The sequence below is a fragment of the Ictidomys tridecemlineatus genome, chromosome 15 (genome assembly GCF_052094955.1).
Source record: "Ictidomys tridecemlineatus isolate mIctTri1 chromosome 15, mIctTri1.hap1, whole genome shotgun sequence".
Classification (NCBI taxonomy): domain Eukaryota; kingdom Metazoa; phylum Chordata; class Mammalia; order Rodentia; family Sciuridae; genus Ictidomys; species Ictidomys tridecemlineatus.
The window spans coordinates 48,996,209-49,011,585 of NC_135491.1; the positions used below are offsets into that span (position 1 = coordinate 48,996,209).

Consider the following 15,377-nt stretch of genomic DNA (forward strand, 5'->3'; position numbering starts at 1 on the left):
CCACTTTGCAACTTGCCTACATATTGTGTTCCCTTACATACACATATGCATACATATGCAACACACACACTCACACAAACACAATGTTCCATAAAATGTGAGAGGGGAGAAGCACATTTTTTCCCCAACAATTTTCTATAAAAAATGATCCTACCATGAATTTTTGCCCTGTGTCTCCTGGTCCAGAGGTGGAAGAGTTTCCCTAGGGAATTTTCTCGGGGCTGGAATTGCTGGGTCATGGCCTGTGTGTGTGTCCAATTTTATAAGATGGTTTTAGAGTGGTTTTCTCTGTGCTAATCCCCATTGATCTCCCCACCACAGGTATATAAAGTAAGTTTTCTTTGATGCATATTCTCATCAAGACTTGGTAAATTTTACCAGTCTAGTTTAAAATTTTTTTAATTCTGATTTTTGCTGGAATTTCCTTAATGAATGAGGAGGGTGAGAATTTTTTTTTCTTTGATGCTTTTATGCATTCTTTGTGTTTCCTCTCCATAACACGTCTCTTCATGTGTGTTGTCTGTTTTGCTTTTGCTTTCTTGTCGATTCCTTAGGGCATTCCAGGAACAGATCTCAGGGGAGGTATGTGAGCACAGAATAACTGGCACAGTCGGCCTCTAGGACTCTCCAGTACCTCACACCTCCAGAAACAGAAGTCTGTTTGTATGTTTGAGTGTTCCCTCTGCTCTTTCTACTACACAGGGTTTTATCAGTTCATGTAAGGAGCAGGTGTTGAAGGTTTACTACTTACCTGGCATACCTGAGATCTTTGAAAGGAGCTTCCAGATACAGATCGCTCACCTGGTCCCAGAAAACATTACTCTGAATGGAGAAGGCTTCTTTCCCCGGATCTGCCTGGATCTCCCCAGGAATATTCGAGGTACTACTGCCCATTATGATATTTCCCCCACAGTGGGGACAAAAGGTACCTATCAGCTCTGCTTCCTGGAAGGTTGGTGACTGCTCGCTTTATTTGCATGGCAATCCCCTCCAGTTCCGTATCAATTGCCAAGGGAGGCGGAGGCATGAAAGTTGAATTTGACTTGGTCACCTGAGTTTAATGAGACAAGATATAGCCTATGGCAGATCCAAACTAAGACCCCTGGACAATCTTGCCATCATTGAATTACCAGGAAATTGAAGGACCAGGAAATTTCACCTGCAAAGGCCTGGCAGTCTGGTGTGTGTTCCTTCCAGCCCTGACCTCTCCCTGAATTTCCTTTCCCAGTAGCACATGCACAGATGTCCTCTGGATTGAAGCGGGTGGCTGATGTACCTCCAGGTATAGAAACCTCAAAACATAAAGAGAACAGGAAGACAGCAGCCATGGCTCTATTTTGACAATATATGGTTTGAAGACTAAATTAGACATTATTAGTTGTTTGCCCACGTGCCTAGCCCGGGCTTTTCTGGTCATATGTGGCCCCCAGAGCTATCCTTCTGTAAGAAGACTGACATTTCACTCTGTCAGCTGAACAGTTCTTTCATCTTCCTGACGCCAGATACAGGACCAAGGGACAAGAGAAGCCTCTCACTGCCGTGAGCTGTGAGAATCCACTTTCCCCGTACAGCTTCAGGCTAAGTCCTCATTCCCCAGCCTTCCTCCTACCCCAGGCCCTAAAGTCTCTAGTGCACCTGTTTGTGATCATCCATTGAGTTCTAAATGTCTGCTCTCTGAAAACATCAACATAAATGTTAATAAAGCTAAGACCACATTCCACTCTAATATCTAGAGTTCCAGCTAGAGGAACATAGCTACAGCAGCATACATATGGTTATCCCTCTGTATCCAGGGGGCATTGGCTCCAGGACTCCTTTGGATGCCAAAATCCATAGTGCCTTATATAAAAAGGCATAGTAATCACTCTAAATAGGGCAAAGAGGAGGGAGGGGAACAGAGGAGGCATGAGGGTAGGAAAGACAGTGGAATAGGACGGACATCATTACCCTAAGTACATGTATGAAGACATGAATGGTGTGACTCTACTTTGTGTACAACCAGAGACATGAAAAAATTGTGCTCTATATGTGTAATATGAATTGAAATGCATGCTGCTGTCCTATATAACAATTTAGAGTAAATAAATTTTTAAAGGCATAGTAATTACATATAATCCATGCACATCTTCCCATATGCTTTAAATTATCTCTAGATTTCTTTAAATTCCTAATATAGTGCACTTGCCATGTAAGTGGCTATTCAACTGTCTTGTCTAAGGGGTAATGACAAGAAGAAAGGGCTTTCTGTATATGTTCAGTACAGAAGCAATTTTTTTTTCAAATATTTTTGGTCCATAGTTTTTTGAATCTGCAGATGCAGAACCTTCAAATGCAGAGGACAAACTGTAATTGTCAGGAAAGAAAGACTTTGCCACATGGTTGAAGACTGGGCACCCAACCATATTCACCAGAGCAGCAGACATGGTTTGACCAGTAAGGGCTTTAAAATAGTTCAAATCTTAATATGATTAGTCGTGCTACAGTTCCGCAGTCTCAGCATCTCCTGTTGTCCTACAGTAAGCACCTTAATTATTCTGCTGCCTTTGCCTCTCAGAGCATTTGAATTTACACTGGCTTAATAGTGAATTTGGGAGCCTGAAATCTCTCCACCAGTTGCCTACCCTCCCTTATTCAGGAAATTAAGACTTATTTAGATTTAGTTACAGCAACCTGACGTAAATATATTCTTCTTCTGAACTGAAGATTTAATCAACATGAAAATAGACTTAAGTGACCAGCTGTCCCTGTCTTCCAGCCCTGCAGGGGCTCCAGAGTGTAGGGGTTTCAGTGCCAGAACTGGCAAAGTCCCTCTAAGTTGTTGAGAACCAGCTAGTAGCTCACTGTCATCCAGTCTCATTAAACTCAGGGAAGTCAAGTACAAGTTCAACTCACTCACAAATTACCTCACCCTCTGACATAGGGAAAAACCTGGCAGGTGCAGTATCAGGAAGTTCACTTCCCTTACGACTTCACCTTGAGCCAAGAGTCTGTGTTGGGGGCATAAGTCATGTTTTTCTGAGCATCCTGATTCTCTTCCCCTTCCAACCTCCACAGGCAATGAAAAGTATGAAATCTTCTTGAACCAGGCTAGAAAAAACCTGGAAAAAGAGTTCAACAAATATGAAACTCTGGATCACTTTGAGATCATAACTGAGGAAATACCCGAGGACGAATCTGCTGAGGTGAGGCTGGCTTCCCCCTGCACAGGACACGGGCAGAAAGGAGAGTGCGTATGTCCACTGGTCCAGTGGCCAGAGGGACAAGGCATCTCAGAGAACAGAGAGAAGAATGATAGAGCCAAGGGTAGGGAGGGAAGGTGGGATGAGTCCACGGAGGTGAGCAGCCTCCTGGGGAACGTGGTAAGGGTTTGGACTTCATCCTGAGGGCCCCAGGAAGCCACTGAAGTACGATGCTGGCGTAGTTGGGTGTGCGTCTTTAGAGGTACCTCTGGCTACCTTGTGGAGCTCTGAGGGTGGGGCTTGAGAGGAGGAGAGCAGCTACCGACCGAGGCCAGCTTTGAAAAAGTTGGCACTTTGAGGTAAGAAATGGTGGTGATGGGATTAGGGTAAGGGAGAAACGAGTGGGTTCCAGGAATATTCCAGAATAGTCAGGGATTAGGAACTAATTGGATATGGAGTGAGGTGAGCATGATGTCCAGGTATCTCATTTGGATGACAAGGTAAGGAGGGAGACAATGAGACAGGAAACACAGATAGAGAAACATGCTTTTCTGGGATGTGGAGGGGACAAACGAATTCAGATGGTCCATTACTGAGCATAAGATTTCTCTTCATCATCCAGTAGGGAGTCGGAACCACTGCTGGGGTCCTGGGGCAGAGAAAGAGGTTGGAGAAAGTGATTTGAGAGTCATCATTGGTCATTGTCATCACAGGAAGTAGTGGAATTCCCTAGGAAATGTTCAGAATGAGCAGGGAAACGGGTAGATTCAGAAAGGAGCCCTCCTAAAACAGACAAGTGGAATTACAAAGTGAGAGATTATATCCCATCTATGTGTGATATATCAAGGTGTATAAATGCATTCTACTGCCATGTGTAACTAATTAAAACAAATTTAAAAATTAAAAAAAAAAAGATTAAACCTGCAATCCAAGGGAAGCTAAATTCAAGGCCAGCCTGGGGAACTTGGCAAGACCCTGTCTCAAAATTTACAATAGAATAAAAAAGGACTGGGAGTATAGCTCATTGGTAGAGCACCACTGGGTTGCATCTGTAATGCCACAGAGAATTGAAAGAATGCAGCCCTCGAGCACACCAACCCCTGAGTTGGGGAGAAGGGCAGCCAGAGGTCCGGAAAAGTCAGCAGTGCATAAGTGTCACAGAATGGGAGCCAAGACAAGAGGTGGCCTCTGAAGGAGGAAGTGGCCCAGCTTGTCAACAGAGGCTGCAAAATCCCCAAAAGTCCTCCCTCACCATCTCCTGAAATTCCTCTCCTAGTCAGGAGGGCTGCTTTCTCCCTGTCCTCGTCTTTGAAAATGAAAACACACGTGGGATTTTGGTCCATGGAAGAATTATCTATGTTGTCTCAGAAGCCCTTAGACTGGTTGAAAGCAATTCTAAAATACGGAAGGGGGGTGTTGTGGGGAAGATCAGGTACCCCAAAAGCCACCAGGGTTGACCTGTTTTGCAGAATCCTGTTCAGTACAGGATGCCAAAAGTGAACCTTGGCCCCAGGGATGATCATAATTTCTAACACTTCTAGCATTTACTGAACTCTTACATGAGACCTGTGCCATGCTGTTAACCTGCATTAGTATCTCATTCAGTCCTCTCCCAGCAAAGGTGGGGGGTAGGCTACCATCGTCATCTAACTTGACAGCTACCTGGAGTTTGCAGAAGTGAAGTCCCAGTCCCAAGGGAAGCTCAGAGCTAGGACTTGAATCCAGCCTACCCAGCTGCCACAATAGGGCTCTTAGCTTCCGCCCTCCCCTGCCAGACTCCTGGCTGATCCCAAGGGGCAGCAGCAGTGTCTCTCCACCTGCTCATCACCGTCCTGGCTGCTCCCTACCAAAGCCCAGGACTCTGTCTCTGGCAGTCTCTCCCAGGCTCTGTCTCTGGCAGTCTCTCCCAGGCGGGCTTTCTGTAAATCTGATAGCATCTGTAGAGCTGCACTAGTCCTCCAGAGTGGGGCAGGGCTGGGCTACTCCTGGCTCTTGAGCAGCACAGAGTGGACCTTGCTGTTCTAGAATCCAGACAACTGGGAACGCTGCCCTCTGTCATTGCTGCTCTCCACCCTCCATCTCTGTTGTCTCGTTGTGGGTCCAGTCGCAGGTTACCCTTCCTGCTGGGCTCTTCAATCAGCAGTTATCAACCTTTATCACTATTACCCCCACAAAAACCACTCTTAGAAATTTTTTCCTAATGTTCCCCCAATGAAATATTTTTATTATATGTAAAATGAAATCCTCTTTGAATAGTTTTATTTTTTTAGCTTTTAAAAATATAATTGTAGATTACAGAGAGTTGCCAAAAAAAATTGGAAACAAACTCACATAACTAACATAAAATATCTAAACCAGGAAATTGACATTGGTACAGGTCACAGAGCTTATTCAGACTTCACCAGTTTCACATGTTTGTGTTTGTGTGTGTGTATGTGTGTGTGTGTGTGTGATTGAATGCCATTATATCATCTGCATAGATTTATTTAACCACTGTGACAATTAAAGTTCAGAATTATTCCTTCACCACAAGGATTCTTTGTGTTTCTTGGAGAAAGTCTTCCAACTTAGAAAGTCTCTCCACAAAGACAAAACAATTTTACTGTTCAATGAGGAAAGCCAGAATGCAATTTGTATCGCAGGCAATCTGCTGAGAGATCACACAGAGGGGAAAAGGTGGAAACCCCTTTTATATAACCCATCAGATTCAACCCATCACATAGGTGTCCTTGTACATTCCACGTAGTTTACCCTAAACTCACATAGTGATTGCGGTGACCATCTGTGTTAGCTAGTTGGCTTTACCCAAAAGAGATGCTGACTTCTGTTATCCTGGCCCCACCAAAGCTAGGCTCCCATCCTCCTACAGAAGCTGGGAAGTAAGACCTCCATCTTCCTGATGATGGCAACTCAAAGATGTGGCTCCCTGGTGTTCAGGAAAGTCACAGAGAAAGATATTTCAAGGTCTGGCAAAATGGTTACTTAGCTTCTTTAGAAATTTATATACATTTCAAAGAGACAGAAAGAACTTAAAACCACAACTTTGTAATGCCCTGCAGAGCTGGCAGGGAGGAAGTCTCTGCCTTTATTTTTTCAACAGGTAGATCTAAGCCTCATGTTTATGATTCATGCTTGCCCATTACATGCCCTACCTCTATAGCCACACCCACTCTCCTCTCCCCACATCCCTCACCCCTGGCCTTTACTGTTATTGTTTCAAGAATGTCGTATGGGTGGAATACATAGCATGTAATCTTGTGAGACTGACTCTGGAGATTCATCTGAGTTGTGTGCATTGATAGTTCATTCCTCTTGATGCCTGAGTAGTAGTCCAGGATATAGACGAATCAGTTTGTAATTTTCCCCAACCAGCTGCATGAAAATTTGAATATCCTAGGTTTACTGCATATCTGTGCACTATAGCCCTTTGGGGGACCATAACCCATTGTAATAGCTAAAATCTTCCAACTCCCACAAGAACTACTTTTAATCTCTATTTTGTTCCCCATGAAGAATGCATGTTCCAGGGCTGGAGATGTAGCTCAGTGGTAGAGTGCTGGCTAGCATCAGGCCCCAGCACCACCAAAGAGAGAGAGAGAGAAAGAGAGAGAGAGAGAATGTATGCATGTTCTAGAAGAACTTTCTGAATTGCTCTTCTCTCTTGCTCCAGTTAAGTGCTCATCTCCAGATGGAAGTAGAGCGACTTATAGTCCAAAACTATGCCTTAGAACATCAGAAAACAGTTAGCCCTGATGCAGCAGATAACACCAGCTTCATCCACTGGAGTTGCCGCAGACTATCCAAGTGAGTGCCCTTCTGTGTTCATTTGATGGAAAGTGTGGCAGAGAAAGCATGCAGTGTCCCCGGAAATAATGGCTGATCATCTGGGAATAAAACCCACGCGCCTCGTGTTATCTGCAGTCCTTTTGCACCCAGCCAATCTAGCAGGGTCCCACCACCTCAAGTCAGAAGACTCCAGCTGTGTCTAATAGACAGGCCCCATTTCAGGCTCCCCGGAGGAGCCATGCTGCACACCTTCTGAGATGATGGCTAAACAGTGCGGGCTTTGGGGGAACTGTGCTGTTTCTAGTCTCCGTTCTAATGGCCTTCAGTTGTTCTCCACTCTGGAAAACAAAATTGTGCACAGGAGGCAGGAGAGACCCTCACACTCTCTTACTTTGAAAGTGTCTGGTAAGGACAGTGTGTTAACTGTTTCAGAGTCCACCTGCCCGAGTACATCCTGGACTTTGGCTACATTGTCATTGGTGAAGTCCGAACCCACATCATCAAGATTACCAACACCAGTCATTTACCAGTGTCCTTCCATGCAGATAAGCGTGTCCTTCATGACACAGGTAACCAGGCCGGGGAGACCCTTTCCTGTTGCACTTTGTCATTTCCAACAAGGACCCCACCTATCTGCCCTCTCCTTCTGGAGCAGCATCTGTGCTTCTGCTGGGATCAGCAGATGGACTGGCTGGCTCACTTTGTGATAGTTGGAGCAGTCCTTCTACCCCAGAGGGGGTCTCTAGAGCAGTGCCTGTGTGTTGTTTTCCTTTCCCCCAAAGAAATTCTGTTTGTGTTGGTCCAGGCTTCAGTACTCAGCTAGATCGCATTAAAAATCTGCCTTATTGTGAGACGGAAACATTCGAAGTGAGATTTGACCCACAAGGGGCTAATCTTCCTGTGGGAAACAAAGAGGTCCTTCTGCCCATCAAGGTAAGATGGGCCCACCTGACCCTCCACACTTCCTACTCTTCTCATCCCTGGGATGATCCAGTTATGATAGCAAAGCTGGGATTCTCTCCCCACCACCATGCCACATGGTAAACAGCAACCTTTTGCCTACTCCAGGTGGTTGGAGGGCCAACAGTTCACATCTGTCTCAAAGCCAACGTGACCATCCCAGCTATGACACTGTCTTGTGGGAAAGTGGAGTTTGCCACAGTTCAGTGTGGACAGTGCATAATAGAAACTATTCAGCTTTCCAATCATCTCCAAGTCCCTTGTGAATGGTTTGTCCAGAGCCAGTGTCCCGTAAGCAAGGTAAATGAGTTGTGACCATTGGTCCCCTTTTCTCCATCTCCATTGTAGCCAGATTTGTAATTCTCAGCCCTTCTATTGATCATTTCAATTTCCTGCTCCAAGACCTTTTATGGTAGCCAGTGTCTGGGCCCTAAGCCCTGCATTGAAGGCTCTATCAGACCGTGATATCAGGTCAAATGTTCTATTCATCTTTGCCCTTCTAGAAACTACACATTCTCTGACACCTGGGAGGTACTCGGGATCTGTAGGGTGAGTGAGTGAATAATAGAATGAGTTCGTTTTCCATGGAAGATTATCTAATTGTCTAACATTTATAAACCAGCTGGATAAACACATTCCAAAGTATTTAAGAAGGAAACTTCGTGCTGAATTAAAGCCAAAGTCTCGGACCTTTGAAATACAACCCACCTCTGGAGTCTTGGAACCTGGTGAGAGGTCCAATGTGCAGGTGAAATTCATACCAAAAGAAGAGGTGAGTTTGAAAGAAATGTGCCTTCACTGAGATTTTCTGGATCTCTTTGAGCTTTGCTCAGAGTCTGTGCTTGCTTGAGTCTTAAGGGAAACTTTGACCTCACTTTCTGAATAGGGCATCTCAGGTATTCCTGGTTCACATAGGAGCTGAATGGCCTGGTGTTCTGGAATTGGCAGATCTTTTTTTTATTACTATTATTTATTTATTATAATTTGTTATACACAATGGCAGAATGAAATTCATTTCTTATTACACATATAGAACACAATTTTCCAAGTCACTGTACACAAAGTATTTTCACACCATTCGAGTCTTCTTACATGTACTTAGGGTAATGATGTCTAACTCATTCCACCATCATTTCTACCCACTTTCCCCCCTCTCTTTCTCTCTCTCCCCTTTGCCCTATCTAAAGTGCCTCAATTCCTCCCATGCTCCCCCTGCATCACCATTATGAGTTGGCATTTCATATCAAAGAAAATGTTCAGCCTTTGGTTTTTTGGGATTGGCTAATTTCACTTAGCATTGTATTCTCCAACTCCATCCATTTACCTAAAAATGGCATGATTTTATTCTCTTTTAATCCTGAGTAATGTTCCATGGTGTATATATACCAAAGTTTCTCTATTATCTACTGAAGGGCATCTGGGTTGGTTCCACAACTTAGCTATTGTGAATGGTGCTGCTATAAATATTGATATGGCTGTGTCCCTGTAGTATGCTGTTTTTAAGTCCTTTGGGTTTAAGCCAAGGAGTGGGATAGCTGGGTCAAATGGTGGTTCCATTCCAAGTTTCCTAAGGAATCTCCACACTGCTTCTGGAATTGGCAGATCTAACCAACACATCAACTTTTATCAGCAGGCCTGGCTAGTGGATTTCTGCCCTTATAGGCTGTGAATCTTTGAGCCAATCACTGAACCTTACTAAGCCTCAGTTTGTATATAGACAAAATAAAAAATAGTATTATCATATATATCCAAAAATTATTTATTGCTGCTGGACACTGTGGCACATAATCCCAGTGACTTGGGAGGCTGAGGCAGGAGAATTGTAAGTTTGAGGTCAGCCTCAGCAACTTAATGAGGTTCTTAACAATTAAATGAGACCTATCTTAAAGCAAAAAATAAAAAGAGCTGGGAATGTAGCTCAGTGGTTAAAAAAAAATTCATTACAATTTTGAAATTCAGTAAGCTCCAAAAAGCAAGGTGGGGGTGTGGTTTCACTAGTTATATATCAAAACTTACTTTGGGAAAAAAAAAAACCTCACCTGACAAAAGACTATTTTGATTTTATTTTATTTTTCCCGTTTAGTTTTCAGAGTCAAGCATTGCAACTGCAGAAATGTTACTGTTTGATTACAGAAGTCCTTCCTGGCACTCTTCTGAGGGCACTGGGTGACATTGTGCACTATGCACTGCATTTAACTTTTTAAAAGCTGAACTGGAAAGCATCTGGCCCCTGGGGTTCCCAATAAATTATTACTGACCTGCAACAGCCACCTCTTAGGGTCAATTCAAAGATTAACAGATTGAATAAAATAGCCATCATACTGCTGTATATCCAGTTGTTAGAGTTTAGATGAGGTTTCTCCCAAAAGCTCACATATGAGACAGTGCAAGAAGGTTTGGAGGATAAATGGCTGGGTCATAGATTTAACCTAATCAGAGGATTAATCCCTGATGGGATTAACTGGGTGGTGGCTGGCTGTGGGTGGGGTGTGGCCAGAGGAAGTGGTTCACTGGGGGCATGGCTCTAGGGTATATATTTTATATCTGGAGAGTGGAGCCAGTCTCTCTCTCTCTCTCTGCTTCCTGATCATCATGTGAGCTGCTTCCCTTTCCACACTCTTTCTCCATGATATTCAGCCTCACCTTGAGCCCCAAGGAATGGAATCTGCTGTCTGTGGATTGAGACCTCTGAAACCGTGAGCTCCTAAATAAATTTTACCTCCTCTACAATTGTTCCAGTCAAGTCTTATAGTTACAGCAACAAAAAAAGCTGACTAAAGCAACAGTAAAAGTCTCCACAACTATAAAGTCTTACCATCAGTAGTCATGATAGGAAGAACTTCCTGGTGAACAGTCTCCCTGAGCCTCACAAACATTTGCTTTATAAAGACCATCAGCATGAAACTACTCCTAACCAAGAATAAAGAAAAATAATAAAACCCTAAAACCAGAAATATTCTCAAGAAGTTACACCAGAAAGTCTTATTTAAAGCCTAATGCATTTGAGAGATGTTTTCCTCTATTCTATTCTTTTCAAAGACAAATCAGTGTGAACACATAAGTGAACTCCCATTTTCCTGGTAGTGGCTTTAAGGAAATGCTTAATAATGTATAGTGAGAAAGAAGAAAAGGATGTGACTTCATATTTCACTCTAAAATGAGGCCCATATTCCTACCATTATCAAAATCTTCCTAACCCTTTTAGAAAATAATGAATAATATGCTTATTATTCCTAGGGAGTCTTAAAACTGTAAATGGATTTACTCAAGATTTGGGAGGTTTTTTTCTCATTACCAAATGAGGGATATATCAGTAAATATTTTTAAAAATAGATTTATTTAGGCATTTTCATAAATATTGAATTGGAATTGGTCAAAGTTAATAAAATATTTCTATCAATTGGGAGACCTGGCTGGGTGTAGTCAAGGAATCAGTTTGCCTTGAAACCAGCATAATCCACATCTGCATCTTCATCACCACTAAAAGCACAGAGAAATCATTTGGTGTCTACACTAGCAACTCTGTGGCATGATACCATGTATTCAGAATACTCCATGTTAGGAAGTGAATGAAAGATTGTCCAAAACTGCAATTAAAATATGGAAGTTTGGGGCATACGGTGCTAAGTCCATAACTACATAGAAAACCCCCTTAGCCAACAACTGGATTTTCCCCCAATTTATAGATAAGTACATACATATTCCTTCCATCTCATGTCTGCCCGGTAAGCTAACATAGTAAAGTGTTCTTCACATTGTGAAGCCACTCACAGCCCCACACCCAACCCATGAGCCCAGATATATCAGAATGTCCTGTTATCTGTTTTAAAATGCAGAATCTTCAGCCCAGCTCACCTGCCATGGAGCCAGGATCTTTGGGGATGGGACTATGAATATGAATTGTTAATAATGTAATAAGATTAGGAACTACTGAATGGAAAGTAGATTTCTGTGCCATTTTGAGAAAATGTGAGTAGGTATGTATCACTGTCACCTGGCATCTGATTGTAATTCTACCAGATGGACTGAGTGCCATAGCTCTGCCATTCCACCAAATTCTGGGGTGAACTACAAAGCACCCACTTGAGAATCATCCCTCCCTAGGAGCAAGGGTCCTGGGATGCTTATATGGGACTTCTGAGAATCACTGCTAGTGGCATGCTCCCAGCAGGTGTTACCTCCATGCCAAGCAGGGTCCACAAAATGAGAGCCTTCGGGCCCAGAGGCGAAAATGGTGGCAAGTGCAAGTCTGAGCACCTAGGAAGTTCTGAGGGAAATGAGGATAACTCTCAGAGGGCCTGCTACAAGTGGTGAAGTTCTCAGTGCTGTGCCTGGCAGGCTAGATACCCAACATATAAATACCCAGTGATACAAATGCCACTTTATAAGAAAATTTCTAAATAGGATAAGTTTTGTCCCCTTAGCAGTTTTTCAGTTTTACATAACATATAACCGATTTTAAAAAATCAGATGTTTGTTTTGTTTTTGTTTTGCAGAAATTCTACAGCCAAACCCAATTGTTCCATATTGGTCAGAGCCCTCAGAAGCTCTCGTTGCTGACATCTGGGCAGGGTCTGGAGCCACGCCTGGAATTTAGTCCTTCCGTTCTGGAACTGGGACCACTGCTGCCTTATACCTCTGGAGATGAGGCTGAGGTGATAGTCAAGAATCCCTGCAGCTTTCCAATTGAGTTTTATTCCTTAGAATTTGACCAGCAATATCTCTTTGAAGAAAAGGTAAGTACAGGCCACAACCAAACTCAATTTCCCAGCACATGCTGGGCCCTGCCGTGTACTTGTGTTCTCTCTGTGTGGAATAGGTTGGTCTTTCCCCTCTCATTCCCTTGAAGCCTTTCTTGTCAATTTGGTCATCACTTTGCTGTGGCCTTTCCTGACCTGTTTCCCTTGCCTGATCAGAATTCATTGTTTCTTTGTGATTCCAATGTACATTTTTTAAAAATAATTGAAAAACTAATGCATATTAATTGTTCAGATTCAAACACTAAAAAAATAATATACAAAAACTTTCCTGTGTCAGTATATTTGAAGTGAGTTACTTGTAGGCAACCTGTATTGAAGATATTTTTAAAATATATTCTGCCATCTCTGTCTTTAGTTGGTCTATTTAGTCTGTTTACATTTAATGTGATTATTGATATCTTAGAGCTTAAGACTGCCCTTTTGATTTGGGTTTTTTTTGTTGTTGTTGTTCTATGTTTACTTTTTTCTGCCTTCCTATCAGTAAAATTTCATTTTTATTTACCTGGAGTGTTTTTGAGTGTATCTCTTTATGTAACTTCTTTAGTTGTTGTTCTACATTCATACATATGTGTGTATACATATATATGTTGTTGTACATATTACTATATATATAATATATGTGGCTTATAACCAACTGGTATTGACATTTTATCAGTCTAAATTATACTAGAAACTTTTTCTCCCTTTATCTCTCCCTTTACCCTTCTTACGTTTTAATATAACTGTCTTAAATATTTCCTTTTATCAGACAGCATTATCATTTTTGTTTCAACTCTCAAATATAAATTAGAAAAATTCAAAGGAGAAGAAAATGTATTTATCTTGTTCTTTCTTTTTTCTCCTGGTATTTCAAGATTTCTTCTTTCTTCATATCCTTTCCATTTAGAGACCCACCTTTAGCTATTATTTTAATGTAGTATGCTGGTAAAATAAAAATTCTTAGTTTTCCTTCCTTGAATCTACAGATTCAAGAAAGGAAAAATTCTTAGTTTTCCTTCATCTAAAAATGTCTTGATTTTCCCCTTGTTCTTGAAGGATTTTTTTCCCACAGGATATAGATTTCTGCAACAATGGTTCTGCTGGTCCTTGAAAAATATGCCAGTTCCTCCTGGCCTGGTCTAATGAGAAATCCAGCGTCATTTGAATTGTTTTCTCTCTCCATGGATAAATGTGTGTATGCATATGCATTTGTGTGTGTGTGTGTGTGTGTGTAAAGTGTTGTCTCTCATTGCCTTCAAGAAATTTTCTGTGCCTTAATAATGTAGAAATCGGACTGTAATGTGTCTTGGCATATATTTCTTTTGGTTTATTCAGTTTGGGACTTGTATATTTTCTTGAATCTGTAGATTCTTATTTTCCCAATTTGGAAATTTTAGCCATTACTTCTCACCAGCTGCCCGCACTGACAAGATGATCTGGGTTCAAAGGAACTGGCTACAATATTAAACTAAGAAAACAGCAAAAAATAATCACACAACACAAAAGTAGTTTTCATGTCGAGGGTAGGACGGCTCTGCAACCTTAAGGATCAACTGGAAAAGAGAGCGTCCATCCAGAATCTCTTTATTTTTATAGGGAGGGCACACACAAAGAAACTTTGATGGAATGTTCTTCACCAAATAAGGCAGGGGATAAGGTTTCAAAGGTGGAGTCTTGCTAAGTGATGTCTTATGGTCAGCAGATTGACTGACATCTTGGCAAGTCACACCCATCTCAGGTGCTGTATGGGATGACAGGCAGAGTGAGAGGAAAGGTGTACATACGTCACACAGCCCAATCAGCGTTCAATGCCAGACCTGTCCCTCATATAGCTACAATGCGTGTAACTCACACACAGCCCATGAATGGCTCACAATTACTTATTTGAGTACTTTTTCAGCCCTACCCTCCTTCTACTCTCCTTCCAGGACTTCTGCAGTACTAATATCTGGTCTTTTGTTAGAGGTCCCAGTTGAAGCTCAGTTTGATTATAGACAGCACCCTTAGCTCACATTTTCTTGACATGAGTATCTTAAACGTGCTACTACATCATTTGCTGGTAAGATGTGACTGCACATGAAGTCTGACACTGTACTAGTTATCTTTTGCTGTATGTTACATTAGTCTAAAACTCAGAAACTTAAGACAATAAGCATTTGTTATCTCATGATTTCAGTGGGTCAGTATTTGGAGATGGCTTAGTTTCCTCTAGACCCTCCCCCACTCAGCCTTTGAATCTTCTGTCTGCCTTGTTGCCAATGGTTACACCCTGCCTAATGCGCATTCTGCCCCCAGGAGTGTTCTCAGAAACAGAATCTGCCCCTCTAGAAGGGAATCTTTTCATTAGATATTTATGAGATCCTCAGTGCTTAGGTGGGCACAGCACCCTCTGTGGTGCATCAGGTTCCATGGAAAGCACAATCTAAGACTCTGAGATTTACCTTTGGAAGATGTATTAGATGCACTCTCAGGAGCAACACCTATTCAGGGAAAATAGAAACCAGAATGGACAGACAGGGACGATGAGCAATGAGGAGACTGCAGTAGAGAACTTAGATCTAACTAACTGCACAAGGAGCTCTGGAGCTGGGTTAGCCCTTCCACAGTACCCAGCAAATGCAAGTTGGCCACCTTCGAACCCCAATGTCCACCAATCTGGTATGTTCCTTCCCTTTCCCACTAAAAAATGCCACCTCTGTCCTGTATAAATTTC

At 42.4% G+C, this 15,377-nt stretch overlaps 1 protein-coding gene across 8 annotated transcripts in view; it reads left to right on the forward strand.

The window, feature by feature from the left end:
• The window catches only part of Hydin (HYDIN axonemal central pair apparatus protein), a 358,781-nt gene that overhangs the window by 236,080 nt on the left and 107,324 nt on the right, over positions 1-15,377 (forward strand). For 7 of the 8 annotated variants that reach the window (XM_078032635.1, XM_078032636.1, XM_078032634.1 and 4 more), the window contains 8 exons: positions 703-880; positions 3,055-3,182; positions 6,850-6,983; positions 7,398-7,534; positions 7,771-7,898; positions 8,034-8,225; positions 8,548-8,697; positions 12,422-12,661. In XM_078032635.1, coding sequence (XP_077888761.1) covers positions 703-880; positions 3,055-3,182; positions 6,850-6,983; positions 7,398-7,534; positions 7,771-7,898; positions 8,034-8,225; positions 8,548-8,697; positions 12,422-12,661 — 1,287 coding nt within the window. Of the gene's footprint in view, positions 1-702; positions 881-3,054; positions 3,183-6,849; positions 6,984-7,397; positions 7,535-7,770; positions 7,899-8,033; positions 8,226-8,547; positions 8,698-12,421; positions 12,662-15,377 lie in introns of those variants that run through there. The other variant, XR_013430979.1, reaches the window with a different exon arrangement.